Below are 22,835 nucleotides of genomic sequence, written 5' to 3'. Positions count from 1 at the left end.
ATTTTTTTGAACTTTTTAGTGTCTCCTGTACACTTGAAATACAACTGAAAAAAAATACAATTTGCTGTCCCTATGTGTAGCTTAGCTATGGGAAGAAAGCTGTTCCCTGGGGCCATTCCTGGTAAGAAGTGTAGTATAGTTCCGGCAGTCTCAAGTAAATTAAGTTCTCAAACTTTCAAGTAGTGAACTTGTGAGTGGTTAATGATATTGTAATGAGGTTTTGGAAAAGCTAGGAGACTAGCAGTTCCGTTGTCTCATTCTGTAGCAGTACTGTAGGATGGCAGGTTGATCAAAAAACACAAACCAAGGTTTTGCAAGATGGTAGCAGATGGCAGAGTATGTACACCTTGGAACAGAAGGGATTTGATGGCATTGACAGAATGACTACAGTGCTCAACCTACAGGCTTTGCATAAGATGTATTCTTTGCCTCTTGGATGTTTCTTGCCTCAATGCTGAGTAGTCTGGACCACTGCAGGCTGCTTTGGACTTGCTGGTGGCAGGAATGATCTTGTGGACGCAACCCACTTATGCCAAGCTTTCAGCATAAGTAGCTAGGCAAAGCAGGGGTAAAAAGCACTTGGACAAGTGGAGAACGTTGTTTTGAGATATATTCCAGACCTTCGATCTTCCTAGCATTTCCACAGGGCACACCTACCTGCTCAAAAAGAGAGCACGTTTTGCCACACGTGCACACACCCCTGTAAGTGTTCAGTGCTGCTGACAACATTATTGGTGAGCTTTCTCTGCTAAAATCCTGGGTAGTTTGTACACTCCAGCAGCAATGAGGTAGGTTTGCAAACGTTATGCCCATCTACAAGAAGGGCTGGAAGGAGGATCTGGCAAACTACAGGCCTCTCAGCCTGACCTTGGTGCTGAGGAAGGTTATGGAGCAGCTTATCTTGTGTACCATCATGTGGCACATACAGGACAACCAGGTGATCATGGGACCTGCTGGAAAAGAAAGGCAGCTCATGCTTAACCACATCTTCTATGACAAGGTGACCCACTCAGTGGATGAGGGAAAGGCTGTGGATGTTGTCTCCCTAGTCATCAGTAAAGCCTTTGACACCATTTTCCACAGCGTTCTCCTGGAAAAGCTGGCTGCTTATGGCTTGGACAGGCATACTGTTCTCTGAGTAAAAAAATATCTGGATGGCTGGCTCCAAAGAGTGGCGGTGACTGGAGTTAAACCCCATTGATGGCCAGTCACAAGTGGTGTTCCCCAGGGCTCAGTGCTGGGGCCAGTCCTGTTTAATATTTTTATCAACGATCTGGGTGAGGTGTGCACCCTCAGTCAGTTTGCAGACAACACCAAGCTGGGTGGGAGTGTTGATCTGCTTGAGGGCAGGAGGCTCTGCAGAGGATCTGGACAGGCTGGACCGGTGGGCCGAGGCCGAGTGTGTGAGGTTCAACAAGGCTCAGTGCCGGGTCCTGCACTTGGGTCACACCAACCCCACGCAGCGCTACAGGCTGGGGCAGAGCGGCTGGGAAGATGCCCAGAGGAAAGGGACCTGGGGGTGCTGGTCGACAGCCGGCTGAACGTGAGCCAGCAGTGTGCCCAGGTGGCCAGGAAGGCCAACAGCCCCCTGGCTTGTGTCAGAAACCGTGTGGCCAGCAGGACCAGGGCAGTGACCATCCCCCTGCACTGGGCACTGGTGAGGCCGCCCCTCGAATGCCGTGTTCAGGTTTGGGCCCCTCACTGCAGGAGGGACATTGAGGGGCTGGAGCGTGTCCAGAGACGGGCAGCGAAGCTGGTGGAGGGGCTGGAGCACAGGGCTTATGAGGAGCAGCTGGGGGAACTGGCATTTTGCCTAGAGAAAAGGAGGCTGAGGGGAGAAGACCTTACTGCTCTCTACAGCTACCTGAAAGGAGGCTGTAGCGGGGTGGAGGCAGGTGTCGTTCTCCCAAGTAACAAGCAACAGGACAAGAGGAAGTGGCCTCAAGTTGTGCCAGGGGAAGTTTAGACTGGACATGAAACGTTTCTTCACCAGAAGGGTTATTAAGCACTGGAACAGGCTGCCCAGGGAAGTCACTGGGTCACCATGCCTGGAGGTATTTAAAAGATGCACAGACACAGTGCTTAGGGACATGGTTCAGTGGTGGACTTGGCAGTGCTAGGTTAAATAGTTGGGCTTGATGATCTTAAATGTCTTTTCCAACCCAAACGATTCCGTGATTCTAAGAACCCCAGCCAAGCTGCGGGCACGTCAGGGGTGCTGCTGCTTTAGGCCCTCCCAAGCAGATAAAAGGTTTCACAGCCTCAGGCAGGGGCCCTGCAGGCCATTAATGCTTCTCCTGGCTCGGCGCTTGGCAGAATTGCCATTTTTAAGCTGTTGCTTTCCTCCCAACAGGCGTGGGGTGAGTTTTGCCGTTTGGTACCGACCATTTATGGCCAGGGTCGTCTTGGTTGCGGGAGCTGAACGAGGGCAGTTCGTCTTTCAGCCGTGTGAAGTCCTTGGGTTTGGTCAGCTGCGTGCCAGGCGGGGGCCGGGACCCCGCGCTGCCCCGCCGCCCGCCGCAGGAGGAGGCGCGGCGCCCGGCCCGGCCGGCCCCCGGAGCCGCGGCGATGGCGGCGGGGCGCGAGCGGGCGGCAGCGCTCCTGCGGCAGCTGCAGCGGGCCGCGTGAGTGCGGGCGGGCGGGGGCGGCTGAGGAGGCCTCGGCGCGGGAACGGCAGGCCCGGAGCCCGGCGGGGCCGCCCGTGGGGCCGCCGTTTATCTTCCCTTTATCGGCAGGTGCCGAGGCGGGGGCCGGGGCCGGGCGGCTGCCGCGTTTTACAAGTGAAAAGCAGCGATCGCGTCCTCGCTGGGGGTCTACCGGTGCCTCCTGCTCAGCGGTGGCCGCCAGGCTTACACACGGGCACCCCGCGGGCCAGCTGCCGGGACCTACCCGAGTTCTGCCGTCGGTGGGGCCCCCGCTGCCGGCCTTTCCCCCGGGTCTAGGGGAGCGGGCGGGTTCCGCGGCCAGGCCTCTCTGGGGTAGGGCACGATCAACGGGTGCACAGGGAAGACCTACAGCCAAGGACAGATGGCATTTTTCTGGTTTAGTTTTCCCCTTTAACCATGCTTTTTTTTTTTTTTTTTTTGCTTTCTTTTTTCCCCCGTACCTTTTAACTAGATGTCGGTGCCCGAGCCATTGCCACACTTACTCCCAAGGTAAGACTTAATTTGTGTCACCACAATAGTTCTGTAGGAGACCGTAGCCCAGTAGAGCTGTACTTACTGGTGTAACGTGGGCAGAGGGTGCAGGTAACGGGTAAGAAAGAGAACAGCATAACAGAGAAGGCGAGCTCTGACACTTCGCAACTGTACAATGATCGTGGCTGTTGTTGGAGAGCTTCACTGTTTCCACGTAAGCCAACACTAACGTATCCTGTCCCTCCCTCCCCTTACGGTGAGGCAAGTTGATCAGAAATTTGCTGTGTCTGCTGCTACTGTGGTCATCGCCGAGCCATCTCAACTTTAGATCTGCTTTTAAGGAGAAAAATATGTATCTGTTATGTTAGAAGAGAAACCGGAAGCTATATGGATAAAAAGGAGCTATTCACAGAGGTCTGCTTTGGCTTGGGCAATATAATCTCCCATAGGCTTTTTACACTGTCAGTCCTGAGAATGCAGTTCACTTAGGCCAGGGTTGTAGAGTAAGAGCAGGAGAGCTGTGCTGAGTGAACAAGTCACCCGGGAGGAATTTGTTTGCATTGACTGTAGGGAGGCTATTGGGAATAGCTGTGTGCTGGTCGGTTTCCAGATCCAATAAAAATTAGTATTTGGGGCCATGATTTCAGCAGTATATAATTCTGAGTTGCTTGGTTTCACGTGCTTTGCTTAAGACAGTTTTTAAAGAATTACCATTACCATTTTACATACAGAAAAGCTATACATACATTCAGATATTTGTTTTGTCCAACACATAGAGCAAGACAATAGCACAGCAGAGAAATAGAATCTCATTCTACTTGTCTGCTTGATGACCTACTCAGTCAATTCAATCTAAGCCCTTTCTAAATAGAAGTCTTAGTTAAAACCCTCTCAAGTTTTAGGCAGCAATTGAGTCAATGATGTAGCAAGATGGTATCAGTTCAGTTAAGTCTCTAAATAGTGGGAATTGATTTAACAGTGACTGTAGCAGAAAAAAAATGTTTGTTGTGTTTCTTGGCAGCGTTCATGGAAATAATGTAGTTTCTGAACTCAGTAAAATTCTTTCTGAAAGTTAGTTGGCTCAAGAATATAATAGCAGGGCATCTATTATACTATCAGAAAGCAAGAGGGTAAATTGCTGGGGCATGTCCTTAGCCTGTCATATTGCTGACTGAGAATACAGCAGACTCCAACACCAGGAGAGGTCAAACACGTACAGCCTAGCAAGAGATGGCAATGAAAGAGCTGATAGCAGCTGGCCTGGGCTTGAATGGAAAGTGCATAAAGGATTTTAATACATCTATCTGTTAATGTTGTGGGTCAGTGCTTCAGTGCACCCTAGAGCTCTGTAAGACTCATTATCATGGCTTCATTCATTGGATCTGAATCCAAATCACATATTTTCAATTAATATAGCAGACAGAAGGCATGACTTCAGCAGGAAGAGTAGAATGCTTCATCTGATCTTTTCTTGAAGAAGAATGAACTGTTTGGTTGATGCAGTTTGTTTCACTTTGTGGCAAAATCAGGATATGCATGAATTTGAGAGTTTTGTCGTAATTCACGTAAGAATGACATGGCAGAGAGGATATGACTGAAACACTATCCTTATTTAGTAGAAGAGAGAAGGTATTTATAAAGTTGATAATGACTCATTGATTCTTACTCAAACACTTTATTATTAGCAATGCATATTAGTTTCTTAGTTTTCAAGCAAGCAATTCAGTTTTTCCTGCAAGTTCAGCACTAGGCAGAAGTAAAAAGAAGTGTAAACACCTGTTAGTATTACTCTCACATACAAAAGTAGTTTTCTGTCTGGGTGTCTGGAGGCTGTCTCATGGATTCATCTTAAAAGTTGTTCTGAAGGTTGTGGTGTAGCCCCTACACATTTGTAACACCTCTCAACCTGTATGTAGCAGCCCATATGCTCAGCAGATACTCAGTTGTACTTAGTATGTGTTCTGTTCATTGCAGACTGCAAACAAGCTTCATGCAAACTTTCTGCTAACTTACTCGGTTTTTATAGGAAAGAATTAATTCTTGAACAAAGGATTCATACTTGTTTTGCTGAATTGCAAATGGAGTACTTGGATCTTTAATCTCACAAACAACAAGCGATGAAATGGGCAACTGTTACCCAGCCAAGCCAAGATGACCTGTGCAAATGTATTGGTGATTTTAAAAGAAAAGGAATCTGTCAGCTCTAGTATTGAGGTACAGATTGAAGTCGCTTTTTATTTCCTAATTTTACTGTTTCATTTCCATTCCAGTCCCTGAACGGCCTATCCTGGGAGATACAGACTATGCATTTGAGGTAGATTTAATAATAAAATATATTTGATTTAAAAGTAGTAGTTTTGTGTACTTCCAAATATGGCAATTAACAAATATTTACATTAGTAAATATTTATATTTCACTTTGACAGCTTGAGACTAGATGCCATTTCTCCATTTTTCCTGAGAAAATACTTTAGGTGGTGGTGGTGGTTGTTTGTTTGGGGCTTTTGTTGGTTTTTTTGTTTGGTTTTTGTTGGTTTTCTTTTTGTAGATGGCCATTTCGAACATCCGATATGGACAAGGAGTTACTAAAGAGATTGGCATGGTAAGCTTCCATAGTTAAGCCTCTCACTGGTGAAAAGTTATTTTCCAAAGGGCTGCTGCTGCTATTGATCCATTTTATAAGGGAAAGCTTACATATGGTGTGTCTGAATCTCCACAGCTTTGTAGTGTGTAGTCATATATGCCAGTGTAAAGTGACTGGAAAACACTGTTGGGTAAAGAATAGAATCATGTTATGTCAGTGTTGCTGTGGTATAAGTGACTGCATCAAGTGCAGCTTAGTGGATAGTTAAATTGATCACTGATGAATTGCCAGGATTTCGCAACAGTATTTTTCTCTGACAAGGAATTTAATTGAAAAAATTTTGAATCTCAAGATCACTTTTTTCTCTTAAAAAGCTCAATAAAATGAATCAGACTTTCTATTATATTAGGTGAATATACATTTTGCACTGTTAAAAGTATAGAATTTTTGTTTCAGCAGTCTGAGTACATTGTTCCAGTTTGCCTTTATCATTGTTTTTTTCATTTATAATTTTTTACCTGTCTTGGCTTTTATGGCATTAACAGTTCTCTCTTTTATTTGCAAATTTATAAAGTAAATTAGTAGTCTGATAGTAAATTAAGTTAGGCAGAACATCTGTCTTCAAACAGCATTAGGGTTATTGAATTGCAAGTATGTATAGCTATTGTGACAATTTAGCAAAGGTTAGAATGTAGTATTATTTTTCTTTTTTGCCACCTTATTTTGATTTTTCATCAATAAATAAATATTCAATATTAATTTTTCAGGATTTTAATACATGCTTTGGTAGGCAGGCAGGGGAGACCTAATTTGTGGAAAAGCCTTTTTGTGTCACAGGAATTGTGTAGGAAAAAATATTTCAAAAAAAATACTTTACATTTTGCTGTAATCTTAAGTGGTTCCACATGGTTTTCATTTGTTCAACATCTTTATCATTAGTTTTCTTCTACCATAAGACTTCAGCTATGTAAGTTTGGCAGCTTTATACTTTATGCTGTTTTCAGCATCCTATATGTATGTGGTTAAGCCTCTTTTTCTGTAGCTGATACTGTTTCAAAAATTTTACAATAGCCATCTATTTTTAGGTTGGTTTTTTTATTATTATTAAATGGTTCCGTTGATTTAGATTAGTATTTAAATAGATGAGTGTATGATTTCATACCAGTTGGTTTTTTTTTAATTTCATTGTTATTTTAGGACCTGCAGAATCTTGGTGCTAGAAAAGTTTGTTTGATGACAGATAAAAACCTCTCCCAACTCCCTCCTGTAAACGCAGTATTGAATTCCTTGGCAAAATATGGTATAAACTTTCAGATGTATGATAATGTCCGGGTGGAGCCAACAGACCAAAGGTACTTCTTCTGACAGCGTGCTTCTCCAAGTAGTGCCTAGGCTTTTACAGCATGCTGTATGGCTGTTAAACACCTCCTTGTGACCTGTGCAATCATCTTAATAGTTAATTTGTCTGTGTGCTGTTTTTCTCCATACTAATTGGGAACCTGTTCTTATTTTCCAAGTTTCCTGGATGCCATTCAATTTGCTAAAAAGGGGGAGTTTGATGCCTATGTTGCTGTTGGAGGTGGGTCTGTAATGGACACCTGTAAAGCTGCTAACCTGTATGCATCCAGCCCTACATCAGACTTCTTGGATTATGTCAATGCTCCTATTGGGAAAGGGAAGCCTGTCACTGTGCCCCTCAAGCCACTTATTGCAGGTAAAGCAGGAAGTGTGTGTGTGTGGAGAGCGAGGGCTAGAAGGGGAGTCATTCTACGCTCTGTATGATACTTCTACTGAAATCAATTTACCACGACTGTTTCAACTTCCGTTGGGCTTACCTTTCTGGTTGTATTCAGCAGCAATTTTGCTGTTTACTTCAGTAGTAAAATCACAGGTTTTGTCATTAGTTTCTTGTTTAGCTGGGTTTGACTCCTTTTTACTGAGAAAAGAGATCAAAGTAGCTGTTTCTGTTTGACCTGTTGGCTTCAAATCAGGGATACCTTCAAGATTTCCTGGGTCCTGAAGTTTTGGTGGTGTTACTTTTGTGGTTTTGTTTATTCCTTTTGCAATATTATGTATTACTTACAATTTTTTGTTATTCCCATTCTTCCTTTTAAGTTCCTACAACAGCTGGAACTGGAAGCGAAACCACTGGTGTTGCCATTTTTGACTTCAAAGAACTAAAAGTAAAAACCGGTGAGGTTTGGTGTGGGGTTTTTTATGTCTGTTATTCAAGACTTGCTTTTCCAATGTCTCTGTTATTTCCCTGCCTTGAAAGAAGGGGATACTGCGTATCATTTCAGGTGTCATTTTGTTTGATTCAACTGCTGTGGGCAAATTTGAAGAGCTTAAAGGTTTCCTTCTTGAATTAAATTTATAGCATATTAACATAATGAAATGCCTATGGAATACACTGGATTATAGTTTGAAGTCAAAACAGGAAACTAAAAACTTTCAAGTCCTTAAATGGCAGAAAATGTTAATTGCAAAGGAAATTTCTACTTACATTCAGGGTCAACCAACTGTTCCTTATTTCCTCTGTATTTTTCTTTCTGCTTTTAAGACTTCTGTTTCTTTGTTGTGTAATTGCAACCAAATGTTCCTTTTCCTGACTTTTGAAACCTCAGGCCTAAGACACTGTGCAAGTGAGGGGCACGGTCTTCCTTTGGCCTTTTCATCCCAGGCAAATAAAGATTAAGGCTAAAATGTCATCTTGAGCTTCATAGTTGTTCTGTGGTTTTACTTCTAAACATGTGGATTTTATATGCCAAACAGTCTACGGTACTTGGGACACAAATGGGCATGCTAAGGAGTTCTGACCATAGCTCAGAGTTTTCTAGTCTGTACGTAGTCAGTCAGTCTGTGCCTGTCTCTCTCAAAGCTATGTCTGTGCTCCCTTAACCAAAATACAAAGGCACAGTTATTACAGATGCTGAAGACAGCAATTAGCAATAGCAATTGATTGTAGACACAAACCAGTCTTGCCCTCTGATTGTTCACAGATGATACAAATCTAATAATACTGTTGCAGATGCCATTCAGCACAGACAGTTTGCAAGTATAGGCTGCTCAGGGAGGGTTACAAATGAAGAGAGAACATTGTCTGGTATAATTCACTTCAGGCAAAAGTCTCAAATCATACAACTCTCAGACTTTATCATCAGTAAGACTTACGTTCACAGATACTTCTTACTCTCCCTTCTCTCTCTTTGCTTTTATCTTCATAGTTTCAAATCATTTCCCCTCATTATTGTTATGTTTTGAACATTACACTTGTCCTATTTTGTTGCAAAAACTCTTTAACTCGTTTTCCTCACCTATTGCAGGCATTGCTTCAAGAGCCATTAAGCCAACACTGGGCATCATTGATCCTTTACACACACTGTCTATGCCTGAGCGAATAGCTGCCAACAGTGGCTTTGATGTGCTTTGGTGAGTTTTCTGTGTGGGCTGCTACTTGAATTTATTAAATTTTGTATTTTTTACTGTGTTGATTGTAGAAAAAATATATTTTAGGAGCAGAAAAGGATAATGTTTTTTCTGCCTTTCCTGGTCTTGTTAAGGTGGTTTCTGTTACACTTTCCTTTTACTTAATTGCACTACCACCCTCAGAATATATGGAAACAAATCACTCATTTGCAGAAATTTTAAAGTTTTTGCAGAGCACTGGAGAAACAGTTTGCTTCCAGGTTGGTTGTCAGGGAAGAGAGTCCAGATGTCCATTTTTAAGAGGTCATGTAGATGATTAATGACAATTGTGACAGCATTAGCATGTCTCACAGACATGGCAGAGAATAGATTTCTGTTTCAGAGAGCAAGGATTTTCTAATAAAAGCAACGATGTGTCAACAAGAATTTGTGAAGGCTTATGGGGTGCTGGCAGGTCTTAGCCCAGTTATGACCATCTTTGGAACCTCTCTCATAATTTGTTTTCCACTTGGCCCAGAATTTTCTCATCTTAAACCTACAGCTTTTAACTGCACAAAATGCATGGAAGTTTCTATTCTGACAGCCAAAGCTTATTTTGCTTCTGGGTGCTGTGTATATTAAAGTAATAGATGTATAATGAAACTGTGTGATTTCTCAAGCTTGGTGAAGTATCCTGAACTGCGGCATCTGTAATGGAATAGAGGCATTTGTCTGTAAGTGAAAATGGTTTGTCTGTAGTTTGTACTCTGAATGTAGCAATGTAGGCAGTGCCCCTTCTTTATGTGGTCAGATTCACAAGTATCTGGGAGGTGAGACTGTTGGCAGTTCCACTTAGCTTAAATATCATACTCCTGATTTTTAAAGGTCAATACCTCTAGAAGAAAGGTAGCTTACAATGTTTCCAGTGCTGAAGCTACTTACGGTTCCTGTACTACAGAAAGGAAATGGACTCATTGCAGATGTACAGTGCTCTTCTGTCAAAAGCATTGCACACCGAGATGCCAGTTCATCCAACGTAACTTTAAGTGTGGTGTGAGCTGATAGATTGTGACTATTTGGATTGCCTTCTGTATGTTTGTTCAGGAATGAAGTGCTCTGGAGGTGCCCATCCAGCATTCTGCCAGTTGTCTACAAGATTGTATTTCTATTTGCAGCAATTGTTAAAACACCAGAAGTACATAAAAAGAACCTGCATTCAGAGGACAGCAGGGCAGTAAAATGGAGCTCTCCCACTTAAATTATTTGGATTTTAATCTTTCTTTTAGCCATGCTCTGGAATCATACACAGCTCTTCCTTACAACATGCGCAGTCCCTGCCCTTCAAATCCAATCAACCGACCAGCTTACCAAGGCAGCAACCCCATCAGTGATGTCTGGGCTCTTCATGCTCTGCGCATTGTGGCTAAATATTTGAAAAGGTAATACCTTTAACAGCCACCTGCCTTGCAGTATGTTCAGTCTTCAGTGCCCAAAAAGGGATGCTTAGAAGAACTTGAATTTTAAGCTAAGCAAGTGACTACATTAAACCTTCATTTTCAACCCTTCTTTAGGATTTATATAATTAAAGCAAAATTTTTTCAAATAAAACTGAAAGTAAAACTAGGGTTACTAGGTTGTCTTGAGGAGGTAGGTTTTTAATACTTCTGTGAATATTTTATAAATCTTCAGTTAAAGGTACTTCAAGCTGCTCAGTTAATATGGGAGTAGCATTCACATATTTTTTTCAAGAATCCCCTTTCTATGACACAGTATAAGGGGAATATGTAACAAAATTGACAAAATACTGTGGGTATAATTTCTGTGACCTTCAGTGTAAGTTAAGATCCTTACACATCCATCAAGAGGGTAACCACATGCACTTACGAATGTGCAAAAGTATGCATTTACTGAAAACTAGTTCATATTTAGAAGACCTTCGATTTAGATTAAGTTTTGACTTAACTAGGAGTTAGTTTTGATCCCTGCCAATAAAGTTGTAGCCTGTGTATAGCTGTTGTATACCATGTTCACTTCTAGTAAAAATCAGTGTGGGCTTTTTTTGTAAAAAAAATCGTTATAGTACCTAGCTAGTCAAAGTAGTTGTTTATTGTTCCTGTGGAATCTATTCATGGGACTTGTTCTCTGTGTTGTCAATACTACACAAGCAGTCTGATGCATAGAAAGGCAAGGAACCCTGTTCTCTTCCTGCACAGGTGGTGGGGTCCAGACCACCACCTAACAAGATGGTGAGAAAGCTTGAGTGATCTTGGAGCCATACATAGGATTGCCAAAGTTCCTAAGCAGAATTGTTCAAACCACCACTGAGGTGAATACGGCTAAATTCACTCTTTGTACTCAGTTTTTTGAAAATTGAAAGGAAACTTGCCCTTCACTGGACCAGTTTGATCTACTTACCGATCCAGAAGCAGGATTGTTCTCTGATTGAAGTGTGACTTGATCCTATTCCCAGCATTTTTATCTCAGCTTCTCATAGAGGTTTTGGTTATATTTGTCCATAAAGAAGCCCTCTCTCCCTTCTCTATCCTGAATTACCAATGTTTGTGAATTCACTGGTACCATTTTCTCCGTGGTGCACAGAGCCATCAGAAATCCCGAAGACCATGAAGCAAGAGCCAAGATGCACCTAGCAAGTGCTTTTGCTGGTATTGGCTTTGGCAATGCTGGTGTTCATCTCTGGTGAGTACAGAAACTTATTAACTCAATCTGAGCTCAGCTTCTAGATACTGTTTGTTTCAGATTGTCAAAGATGTCTCTGCCTTTGTTGCTGCATATATAGTAAGACATCGTAGCCTGGCCTGTGATGCAGGGGGAGCCATATGTTGTGAGAAATTGATGGACTCTTGGCATTTATGTGTATGAGGATTGTGTGTTGTGACTTGTGATACTCAAATCCAAACATGTAAAAATTACAAAACATGGTTGTCTTTACCTTCCTTGATAGTAAAAATCAGTCAGGAAAAAAATACCCCAATAACAATGGCATTTAAAACGTTGGATTTCTTGCCAGCTGTTGTGCAGTGAGACAGCAGTAAGGTAATCTTCTGCTATTCCTGAAGTGATGCAGTGGTCTGTAAGTTTGTCTGTGGGGTAGGCGTTCAGCAGGCTGAAATAAGCTGTGATTAATATTGCAAGGTAATATGGTTTCATGTGGGTGAAAATCTCAGAGAAGCAAAGCCTAAGCCTGAATTATGTGGAGAAGTTCTTAGCAGCCATTCTTTTCAGAGACATTCCTTTTCCTTTGTTTGAGAAAATCCACTCTTTAATTATACATTAAAATTAATGTTTATTTTTCTCAAGATGTGTGATCAGGTTGGGATGCAGATTAGGTGCAGAGGGATGAGGACTGTCTGTACCTAATGTCCGTATCATACCTGTACCTAAATACCTTCTGAGTATCTGTATCTAAGAGTACAGTATACAGTAAGCATACAGAAGACTGACCACACAAGGGACTGAACACAAATTTTCCAAATACCGGGATTGCTGCCCTAACCACTTTCTCTCTACGTTCTGTTCCAGCCATGGAATGTCTTACCCTATTTCTGGTTTGGTGAAAACTTATAAACCAAAGGATTATAATGTGGATCACTCCTTAGTGGTAAAATTTGGTTTATCTTTGTTTTGTATTATGCATTTCAGTTCTCTGTTATTTCACATTAATGAGTATTGAAGTTGAAGTACCTGTCCTGTTGATGTGATTTTATTCTTTTTTTCTTCTTTTTTTCCCCAGCCACATGGCCTTTCTGTGGTGCTGACATCCCCAGCAGTGTTTGCTTTCACGGCACAGATACATCCTGAGCGGCACTTGGAAGCTGCAGAGATACTAGGTAGAAATCTCTATGGATACAACTTACTCATACAAATGGAATTCTTTCCAAATTGTCTTTGGGAGGAAAAAAAGAAGTGTGCGCAAGCAGTTGTAGTTGGTTGTTGCAAGGGTTTTAAGTTTAAAAGAACAAGATTCTGGAGTCTGAGTTACACATAATGCAAACTTAGGTAGAATAATGCTAAATTTTGATATTGGATGACATGGTTAGAGAAGCAAGCTGGAGAAGCCGCATTCTTGGCTAGAAAACTGGACAGCTGAAATTAGCTGTAGGTCTGTTATGAATCAGGAGAAAGTAGCTGTGATTGGCATCTCTCTTGGTGCTGTATGGAAAGTAGTTATTTTAGATACCATAAAACAAACAAGTACTCAGGTGCGTCTGCTAGCTAAAAGGAAGCATTTTGCCTAACAAATTCCCTGCTGTGGCAATGAATTAGGATAGAGTGATGTTCTTAATCACTCCTGCTCTTTTTCTGTGACACACAGCTGTGGGTTTTGGTCTTTCTAATGTAGGCCTAAGCTTGTTTGTAGATGTTGGAATTGCTCAGTGGCTGATGTCAAGGGAAAGCACGGAGCAGCTATTCTGTGGATACATCTGTGATGGCTGGGAAGTGGGTTAAGGAACAAAGTGGCCTTTTTTGCTGCTTAGCAGAATGGAAGTAAATGCTCAAGCTGACAGCTCATTTAAAGGTTACCTTTTCATACAGTGCTTTATCTGTGCAACCCATCACTGGAAGGTGTCCTAGAGAAAGGTTACCTCTTCGCTGCACCCCCAGCATGACTGTGTAATAAACTAGCTTTCAGTCATGTAAACTTGGAGCTGTTAGCAATCTAGCTGTGACAGCATGGCTCTGCAGTGGTCTAATTTATTTATATCTAAGGGCAGGTTTTTTCTCTGCTCTAGACTGTTGTAGCTAAACTGCTGCTAATACCCATGCTCGCTAATGAGCAATCACAGTCACATGCACAGCAGTGTAGAGAGTAGACAGAAAGTGGTTAGGGCAACTCCCTTGGTATTTGGAAGATCTGTGTTCAGTCCCTTGTATGGTCAGCCTTCTGTATCCAAGTCAAAGCAATCCAGTCACATGTGTGTCTTCCTTGTGTAAGTAATTGAAAGCATTGTGGGTTTCAAGAAGGCATGGGACTGTTATATAAACAATTAAAATATCACAATGTTTTAAAGACAATGTAAAATAACATGGTCAGAACTACACTGGGGGAAAATTCCGTTTATTTTATAAATGTTGGCTATGAGGTTGTTCAGCCTTCCTCTGAAGTATGCAGTCCTGCCTGTGGTCGGAAGCAGAACACAAACCTAGTTAGAATCATATACTAAGCAATAAAATGTCTGTGTTCCTACAGCAATAACCTGCAACTCAAAGTAGACTTAAAAAAATGTTTCTGGATAAATGGCCAACACAGCATATCAGAATTTGAACTCTGGCTCCTTGATTTTAAAACAAGTGGTTGAAAAGCAGTTCCTTTAGGTTTTGTGGTATGAACTGCTGCCATACACTCTGTCTTTAAAAGTTCAGGTAATTTTCTCAATAGAAATTTTAGCTACATTATTGTCTGCCTTGTTGTAAAGGGACTCTGCTGAAAACATGTCACATGGAATTGAATTTTTTAATTCCCATCTGGGGTGTTTACTTCTGATTCCAATCCGGAATCCAACTGACTACAGTAGCTAATTCAAATCTGTCATGTTGCCAAATGCAATGACTAAGAAGGTATTCTGTGACGTGAAGCAGATTACTAAATAGTTGTGTTGTGTGTATGTACAGCCGTGAATTTGGGTACAGCCAGAAAAATCTTAATACCTCCCTGGGTAGATTCTTAAACAGTTGAAATAGGTATGCGTGTAGGCAGAAATTTTCTAAGTACAATAAAAGACTGATGGACTGATGTATACTAAGTTGAGCCAGAAGAAAGTACTGGAACTACAGCAATATTTTAAAACTGTCCTTAGCATTTCACTGTCCTTTTTTTCCCCTCCTCCCTTTCCCTTCTACTTTACTATCTGAAGATACTGGATTTATGTTACACCTCTGCAGCAAAACTTGGGATAAACTCAGACTGCGTGGCATAGTCCCAGTAGCGTAAGACTTTGTACAAGACTTTGTCATACCTTATTTATCAATTTCTCCCAGACATTATCTACTAACAGGACTGCCAGTCTTACTACCCAAGTATCTGAACTCCTCAAATTATTTTCTCTGTCTCCTGTTCACTTAAGCCTCTCTGAATGTTACGCTGAACTGCATGAGGATCACAGAAAATATTTTTCCTGTAGCTATGTTGTGCTCTTACTCATTTCTCAGTATGGCACTTGGACCTAGCATAGTTCTGGTGTAACATCATTGAAGTTACATGGAAAACAGCTTACTTTGAAAGGAGATGATAAGGAGGAACCTGTGTCTTCTATCTGGACATGTTTTTATTGTTACTTCTAAGTAAGTCCTGACCATTCACTGAAGCAGGGGAAATATTGGTAATCTTTCATTTTATAATGATGCTTTCATTACTGTTCAGTAGATGTTTCAAAGATACCAGTTCCTCCACAAGTCAGAACATATTCAAATAGAATTAAGTTTAGGATTTATTTATCCCCTTGAACACTGCCCTGCCATCTCCTGTCGTTCTCAGCCTGTGTGCTCTAGTAGTCTCTTTCAATGTGTAATTGAACAGAATAGTCAGTGGTTTCCATGTCCTCTAGATGTCAGCAAACTCAAGGCCTGAAAATAAAGTTAGCATTTGGCTCACTGTCCATAAAAATAAATACCATTGGTGTTCATGCATTAGGTTCTTTCCTCCCAGCAGTTAGTCAGACTGAAAAGTGCTTCTCCCTGTAAGCACAGGGGGAAAGGAAGTTAATTTCATGTGGCAGTTAGTCTTTCTGGCAGCAGTTACCTGCTTCTCCTGATCTTGTTTTACTTCACCTTTTACAGACTATTCCAACTGTAAAATGAAGACTGATTCCTCTTTTTACTTCATGTTGCTTTTAGGGCAGTGACTGTTATGTATGGTTATGTATTCAGCTGATATTATGATTAAATTAAGTCCAGAACAGGCTTCCTCTGCTCTCTCCACCCTACAGTCAAGGCATTATGTCTTATTTTAGGAGCTGACATCCGCACTGCCAGAATCAAAGATGCGGGGTTTATTTTGGCAGACACACTCCGGAAATTCCTATTTGATCTGAATGTTGATGATGGCTTAGCTGCAATTGGTTATTCTAAAGCAGACATCCCTGCATTAGTCAAAGGCACTCTGCCTCAGGTAAGATAGAAAGCAAACCAGGGGGTTTTGTCAAATAAAATAGAACAGATTTTTGAAAAAAGAGAAGTGTTTCTTTTCAAGCAAGTATTTTTTCTAGCCCTACATGAAAACAATTAAAATGGATAAAATTATGGCTATTCAACTGGATTTTGTTTCTCTGCACGGTTTAGGTTTTTCTTTTCAGTGAGATGGAGTGTATGCTGCAGTCTGTTCTTCACATGGATTCAAAAAGAATGGCTAGGTGTTTGGGTTTGGGTTTTTTAAATGTCACATTTTTAAAAAAGAGGATGTTTTTCACAGGCCTTTGATCTTTGTTGAAGACACTGACTGCTTTTTCATAACTGTCTCTGTTAATTCTATATGCAGAATGGATTATAGGTGAAGCCGTAGTGCCAAGTGCTATCTGGTAGGAATGATTGAGCTCACTTTGCATTAAACTTTTCCATATTGAGAAGCTGCACTTTTCTTCCCAGATGGCTTTTTTGTTCCATTGACTCCCATCAGAATTTGAAATAAGGTCCCCTGGGATGATACAGATTAAACTTATAATACTCTTTATTGTTTCATTGCTCACAAAGACACTGCAAAAAGCAACACACCACTCTAAAAGCAAAATCCAGTGTCTTCCTTCTAAAAAGACAGTTTGATTCATATGCTGTGGACTGCTCTGACTCCTTAGTATTTATTTCCACTGAGTAGCAAGGGAAATATACTACGGAGAAAATGAAAATTTTGTAGGCTGAAAGGTTATTTGCTTTTTACAACAGTACCTCTTACCATGTCTAGCTTTCCTCATTCATAAATCTCAGAGCAACTTACAACAGAAAGTAAATATTAATATTGCTGTTTTATACCTGAGAAGATGACACAAAGGCACAACTTTAGGATCACTCACAACAGAGCAGTGGCGAAGCCAGAAATAAAACAAAGATCTCTGAGTGCCCATCAAATAGGTTATGGATGTAAATTGTAACAGGGCACTTTGGAGGGTTGTGTTAGTAAATATGTTCCTTTAAAACAATTGGGTTTGGGCCATCACAAACACAACATATCATTGAAGGCATGTTTTGCATAGTTGCCGGATGGGGAAGGTTCTTCACCCAAAGATACCGAGGGGGGGTGTTGTTTTCTAGTTTAGCTCAAATTGACTTTTAATTTGTTTAGTGTTGTCTCATAGCATTGATGATTAATTGCATTGTGTAAAATGAGGTGACCTAATATTTTCTCAAACCTTATTTTTGTATGTGAGATGTAACATGATGAAAATGTATTAGTCTTCCTTAATAGTCCATTATTAGCCACAGAGGTAGTCCATACAGTTTAATCTTTGGTATATTTTTTCTTTTCGTCTTGCAGTAGGCTTTCTTTGGATTACAGCACTGACCCATTCATGTTGGCAACGCAGTGTGGTGCAGTGGTGATAGCACTAATAAGCATGTAGAGTGTATCCACACTGTGAAGTCCAGGCTGCAGGAAAACAAAACTAATCTACTCTAACTGACAGGATGTGGGGTAGGAACTCCGTTGGGACAAACATCTATGCTTGAATTTAAAACAGAATTTTATTCGCCTTTCTAAATGAGTGTACTGAAATTGATCCTGTTTACAGACAGTAGTGAGTCTAGCAAAGAAAATGCTGTTCCAGGGTCTAAGGTGGCTGGGCCTGTGATGATGTTTGAGGGGAGATAGGGAGGACTGAAAATAAGAGATAGCGGAAGGGCTGTTCTCTAGCCCAGCCACCCCCTGCAGACATCCCAGAGATGGCTACAATGAGGCTGAACCACTGATGAGCCCATTGCTGCTCATTTTTGGCAGAAGACGAGAATGCACTGAGTCAGACTGAGGGAGCCAGGGCTTTGCTGTCTGGGCACCAGCAAATATCAGCAGGCTTGTGCAGAGGGAGTGCTGGTGCCTCTGTCAAGGCATACAGGAGGAGCATCCAGGTGCAGCCTTCTGTCAATACAGCTGGGAAATGCTACAGTCTGTCAGGGTGATCATCTGTCAGTCTGTGTGACTTTACAGGTGACTCTGTCTACTTCTGTGCACAGGGCTGCAAAAGTCTAATTTGGTCCAGAGCGGCCTGATATAAGCCTGATGAATTTGTTGAGTACTTGAGCACTGAGTTGTTATGTTTGCATTTTGTGAATCTGAAAAAACCAACATATTTTTGCTGTAGTACTGTTTGAATTTTCCATTTGGTTTCAAAACTGCATAGAAAAATCTTAGCCTTTTCTTTAGCTGGATCTGTGTGCGTAGCAGCGCTGGTCAGGGATGGGGAAGGAGGTGTCATTGGGTTGCTACTGCTGCACCAGCAAAGCTTCTCATGTAGGTAAAGTTATGCACACTAAGCAGCACTTTTCAGACTCATCACAAGCCATGCTACCCATGCTGATCATGATTATGAACTGTGACTATCTCACAGCTGACTTCCTCACCCTGACTTCCTCAACCTGCTAGACCAATATTTCACGTGTTAAGTTCACAGTGTGGTGGCCTCTCTTGCTGTGTAACCACATCCAGCCCATCCACAAATCGCAGCCCCTTGGGCTGAGAGGGAAGTGGAGTGGCTGCAGCATTGCACTGCAGTGTTGTGCTGGGCAGCAGTGTGTGCTCTGCTCAGGAGGGCATCTGAGCTGAGCCTCCCACAGAGGCAGGGGGCTGGAGGAGCCCCTTCCCCAGCACCTCACTCAGTGTGTGAGGCAAGGCCGCTAACAACTGACATCTGCTGGGAAAAAGGTGGTGGGGGAAATTTAGAGCTTTTACTGGGACAGCTTCTTCCACAAAGGAGATGTTGAAACAGGTTGTAGCCACGTTCATCTAAATATGTGTTCCTGTTGTAGGCCTCACCTCTGTCTTTGCAGGTGTTTGTAACTTTCTCTAATCTTTCAATAAATGTTTAAGTCATTGATTGTTGAAAGTGTAAAAGTACTAATCATAACCAGTATGAATGAGTACATTAACTTTAGGCCCTTTCAGCTGAGTTTTTCTGCAGTAACTGAATACCTACACTAATACAGCTCCTCATCCTCAGTAACATGGGGCATTTCTGAATTGCCATCCCTGCCTTTGTGGTTATTTTGTCAAACAGAGCAGTGAAGCATATACCCAAGTTTTGTTTCAGCCAGTGGAACTTCAGCACACAAAAATTCTGTTGAATCACCATCAAAATCAAGACCAACCACAATTAAGTTGTATTCCGATTCCAGTGTGTTTGTAAGCAGTTTCACTACCATACCTTGCTGTGTTTCTTTTTTGGAGTTTGAGTTGCAAGCACTGCTTATTATCTCCATCTACAGCAGTTCCTGGACTTTGAGAGATGTTGGATTTTGAAAATCTCAGTCCCTAAAAACTGAACTAGTTCCAATGCTGGCAAATGGGTTTTAAAATGGACTGTATTCCCAGGATAATATCCTCCAGTGTACTGACATCTGTGACTGACAAGACCCGTGTTTGAAGTATTTGACTTTGCAACTGAACTACGTTCTAATTTTGCTTCTCTGTGTTTAATTATAGGCAATTTAAACTAATGTATTCTTGAAAGTACTGTACAGTTGATGATGCTTCAAACCTTAATTACTCCATTACTTATTTGCAAAACCTTGTTATTCTTTGTGAAGGATGTTAGTACAAAGGCACATAGTTCAGCTACTGTTTGATTAATTATATTGACAACCTTCTGTAATCCTTTTTTTTTTTTTTTTTTTTAAATGTTGCAGGAGAGAGTGACTAAACTATCACCACGGCCCCAAACAGAAGAAGACTTATCTGCCCTCTTTGAGGCTTCCATGAAGCTTTATTAGCTCAAACATTTTGTTCTGAAAAGTGTGCTCTATTCTGACACAAAGGTAATTTCTTATAGATACAGGGCTGAATTTGTTTAGAGAATGAAAGAACTTGGGTACCTTTGACTTCTGTTCCATTGTACACTGCCAAAAGGTCAAGTAATTAATCTTCAACTAAATAGTGCTTTGAAATGAAGGCTTGACTGTGGATTTTTCTTGCTTGGTAGTCAGCAGTATTAAATTGCTTAAAAGTTTCAGGAGATTTCTTGCTTTAGTGAAAGCTTTCTTGTGCTTTAGAGGTGGTCAAAGGTGGAAAAATGTTTTAAAGGATATTCCAAACCATTTTTCAAATTATGTTTTTTATTTAAATTGTCCATGATTTTGTTTTAAGAAGTTATGTTATTTAAAAAATAATTGAGGTAATTTTTAATTAGGGAGGGGGAGTCCCCTGGAGACAATGACACCTTAATGTATTCTGTTCCACTTTATCATCTTTTTACCATATAGCTTTGCTAAGAAGGCAGTTGAACTGGGGTACTTTTTTGTTGTTAGGTTAAGAAAAAACCTACACACTTCATACATGTTTGGAAAAGGCTTTCTGAAAGTTTGATTTGGGTTAAAATTTTGACATTTATCATCCAAGACTTATCTTTCCTCTTTAAGACCTATATGAAGCATTCATAGGAAGAGCAAAACCAGAGTAAAGCATGGTCACATGCTCGATGGAACCACGTAACAGCAAGACATCATGCATCATGGTCATTTTGTCTCTGTAGAGGCAACGGCTCCCTTTTCCTGCTGCATTCTGCTGGAAGGAAGCTGCCATCAGCTGTGTCTTGCTTCTCTGTGAAGCAATCGCTTCTGCTGAGCTCCTGCAGGTGCTGTCACTCAGAGTGCAGCCACCAGCTTAAGGAAGTGGCAGTGTGCTGTGGTTCAGTATTAAAAAGTGGTGGTGTAGCATATGGCTGCACAGTGCCCCACTGGGAGCTCTGGTTAAATGTGGGAATGAGTGTGCATGTTCAGAGCAGTTAACCAGCTCGTTAACTCAGTTGACAAAGGGAAGTGGGAAAGGGAGAAATGAAACGAAAATTTTAATACTATTTTTCTTTTTTTAAAAAGTGGTCATGGTTGTGTGTACAGCTCATTTAAATCATGTTGGACCCTTTCAGCATCTGATTCCTGCAGCTACCTCAGCACAGTCAAATGTGAGAACCACCCCATAACCTCTGGTGTGCTTATTTCTTTCTGCTTGGGAGGGAGCATTTTTCAATCACCCTGCTGAAGTAGAAGGCTCAAACTTACACCTTTGTGTTCTTGTGTTTGTCTAATAAAGCTAGTGCTGTCCTAGAATCTGAGGACAGATGTGTACTGGATATTGACACTGGATCTGGTTTAATGCCCTTAAAATAGGTGGATGGGTAGTGGTTGAAGACTGGAGATTTTGTTTTTAACCACAGAATGCGTTTAGTGGCCGTAGGAACTGCACTGTCAGTATGCCTCAGCCTGTGCTAGGATACACTTTTGATTTCCACGTCCTTCTAAATTTTCTCTGCTGAAGAAGAACCTCTGTTACAAAGGCTGATGTAATAGCAAGGAGTGAGGGATTCACTTTGTTGTATTGTGCAAAGGCGCCATGTTCGGAAAAAAACTTTTGTCAAACCCTTTTGTATAATCTTTTGGCCTGTTTCATCTTTCCACTCCTGTCTTTTTCCAGACTGTGGTTGCAGTACAGAGTCCTGAAGAGAGAATCTTTTTTCCAGGAGCCTAATTCATGGCAGCCATGCTGTCTGGGGAGAATATGCTTTCTGGGGAACTCAACAGCATGTGGGTTTCACCACTGCAGCAGAGCACTTTGTTGAGCTAGTTAGAAAGGTAGGGTATTTCCTTCCAGCATACCTTTTATTTGCCATTTATGGCAGTTATTAGAGCCTGCATTTTCGACTGACAGAACCTTGCACTTAACTTCCTATACCAGGTAACCCGAGTGCTTGCTAGATTTTAAATTAAGCCTCACACCTCCCTCTGATACAGTAGGGTTTATCTGTATTTTATAGATTAGACAAAGGGTTTGATATAATACCTAACCCAACATAAGCAGATGGTGCTGTAAGAAGGGCCGTTTCTGTTTTCCACACCCTTTTGGCAGCATCAGGATCTTTGACTGGCTTAAACTGGTTATGAAATCTCACTCACAGACGTCAGCTACACAAGTGTTCTCCCACCACCAATTATTAGTTACTAGTGGAAATTTTCTGAGGAAAAATCAAGGGAGCTCAAGTCGCCCCACAGTGCTGTCTTTCAAATGGTGATGGTGTGACAGGGAGTCACACCCTGGCTCCTGTGCAATGGTAGTTTTATTCACGACTGAAGAGTTACTGGGGTTTTTCATGTATTATCTTACTAAATTCCTCTGTACTGAGACAACCTAGTTGATCAAATATATCTGTATCTCTGAACATGCCTATTTTGTGCACATGAGCCTGGCATTTGTATGGGGAGATAGGGTGATGCTAATTGTGAGTGCCCACATGGGTGAAGTCTGGGTGGCTTGTTTTTGTGGCTCCTATTACTGCTTTGTTACTCAAGCCCTCTGTGATGGATCTGTTATTACCTTTAGATGATACTGAAATGCAAATAACAAATAATATTGTACTTGCTATAAACACAAGCTTGTTTGAAAGTGTTTGAGAACAGTATTTAACTCTGTCATGCTAACTTCAATCCTATAGAGTAACTGTGAACCAAAACCTTTCAGAGAAATTAGGCTTTCACTAGCTTCACGGACCGTAATGATTTCTCCT

At 41.5% G+C, this 22,835-nt stretch overlaps 1 protein-coding gene across 3 annotated transcripts; it reads left to right on the top strand.

Annotated features, from left to right (window-relative positions):
* The first annotated feature begins 2,239 nt into the window (after positions 1–2,239).
* ADHFE1 (alcohol dehydrogenase iron containing 1) lies at positions 2,240–22,494 on the top strand. 3 transcript variants are annotated; one of them, XM_055800144.1, is made up of 14 exons: positions 2,240–2,360; positions 3,118–3,155; positions 5,408–5,451; positions 5,686–5,739; positions 6,919–7,073; positions 7,239–7,435; positions 7,837–7,914; positions 9,045–9,150; positions 10,413–10,565; positions 11,725–11,823; positions 12,667–12,745; positions 12,878–12,974; positions 16,095–16,252; positions 19,969–22,494. In XM_055800144.1, exons 4-14 carry the CDS (start codon positions 5,686–5,688, stop codon positions 20,050–20,052), a joined length of 1,260 nt encoding a protein of 419 aa, XP_055656119.1. In that variant the 5' UTR covers positions 2,240–2,360; positions 3,118–3,155; positions 5,408–5,451; the 3' UTR covers positions 20,053–22,494. The 3 variants fall into 3 exon arrangements, with proteins under 3 accessions (XP_055656119.1, XP_055656118.1, XP_055656120.1); XM_055800143.1 differs by lacking the exon at positions 2,240–2,360 and adding an exon at positions 2,476–2,624; XM_055800145.1 differs by lacking the exons at positions 2,240–2,360; positions 16,095–16,252 and adding an exon at positions 2,476–2,624.
* The last annotated feature ends 341 nt before the right edge of the window (positions 22,495–22,835 follow it).

Source organism: Falco peregrinus, chromosome 3 (genome assembly GCF_023634155.1).
Source record: "Falco peregrinus isolate bFalPer1 chromosome 3, bFalPer1.pri, whole genome shotgun sequence".
Classification (NCBI taxonomy): Eukaryota; Metazoa; Chordata; class Aves; order Falconiformes; family Falconidae; genus Falco; species Falco peregrinus.
The sequence above is the reverse complement of the archived record's forward strand: the minus strand, read 5'-3'. Positions and strand labels throughout refer to the sequence as shown.

Coding starts and splice junctions, on each gene's coding strand:
- ADHFE1 (XM_055800143.1), top strand. CDS start 2,569: ATGGCGGCGGGGCGCGAGCGGGCGGCAGCGCTCCTGCGGCAGCTGCAG. Junction 11,824..12,666: donor AATGCTGGTGTTCATCTCTG/GTGAGTACAGAA, acceptor GTTCTGTTCCAG/CCATGGAATGTCTTACCCTA. Junction 12,975..16,094: donor GGAAGCTGCAGAGATACTAG/GTAGAAATCTCT, acceptor GTCTTATTTTAG/GAGCTGACATCCGCACTGCC.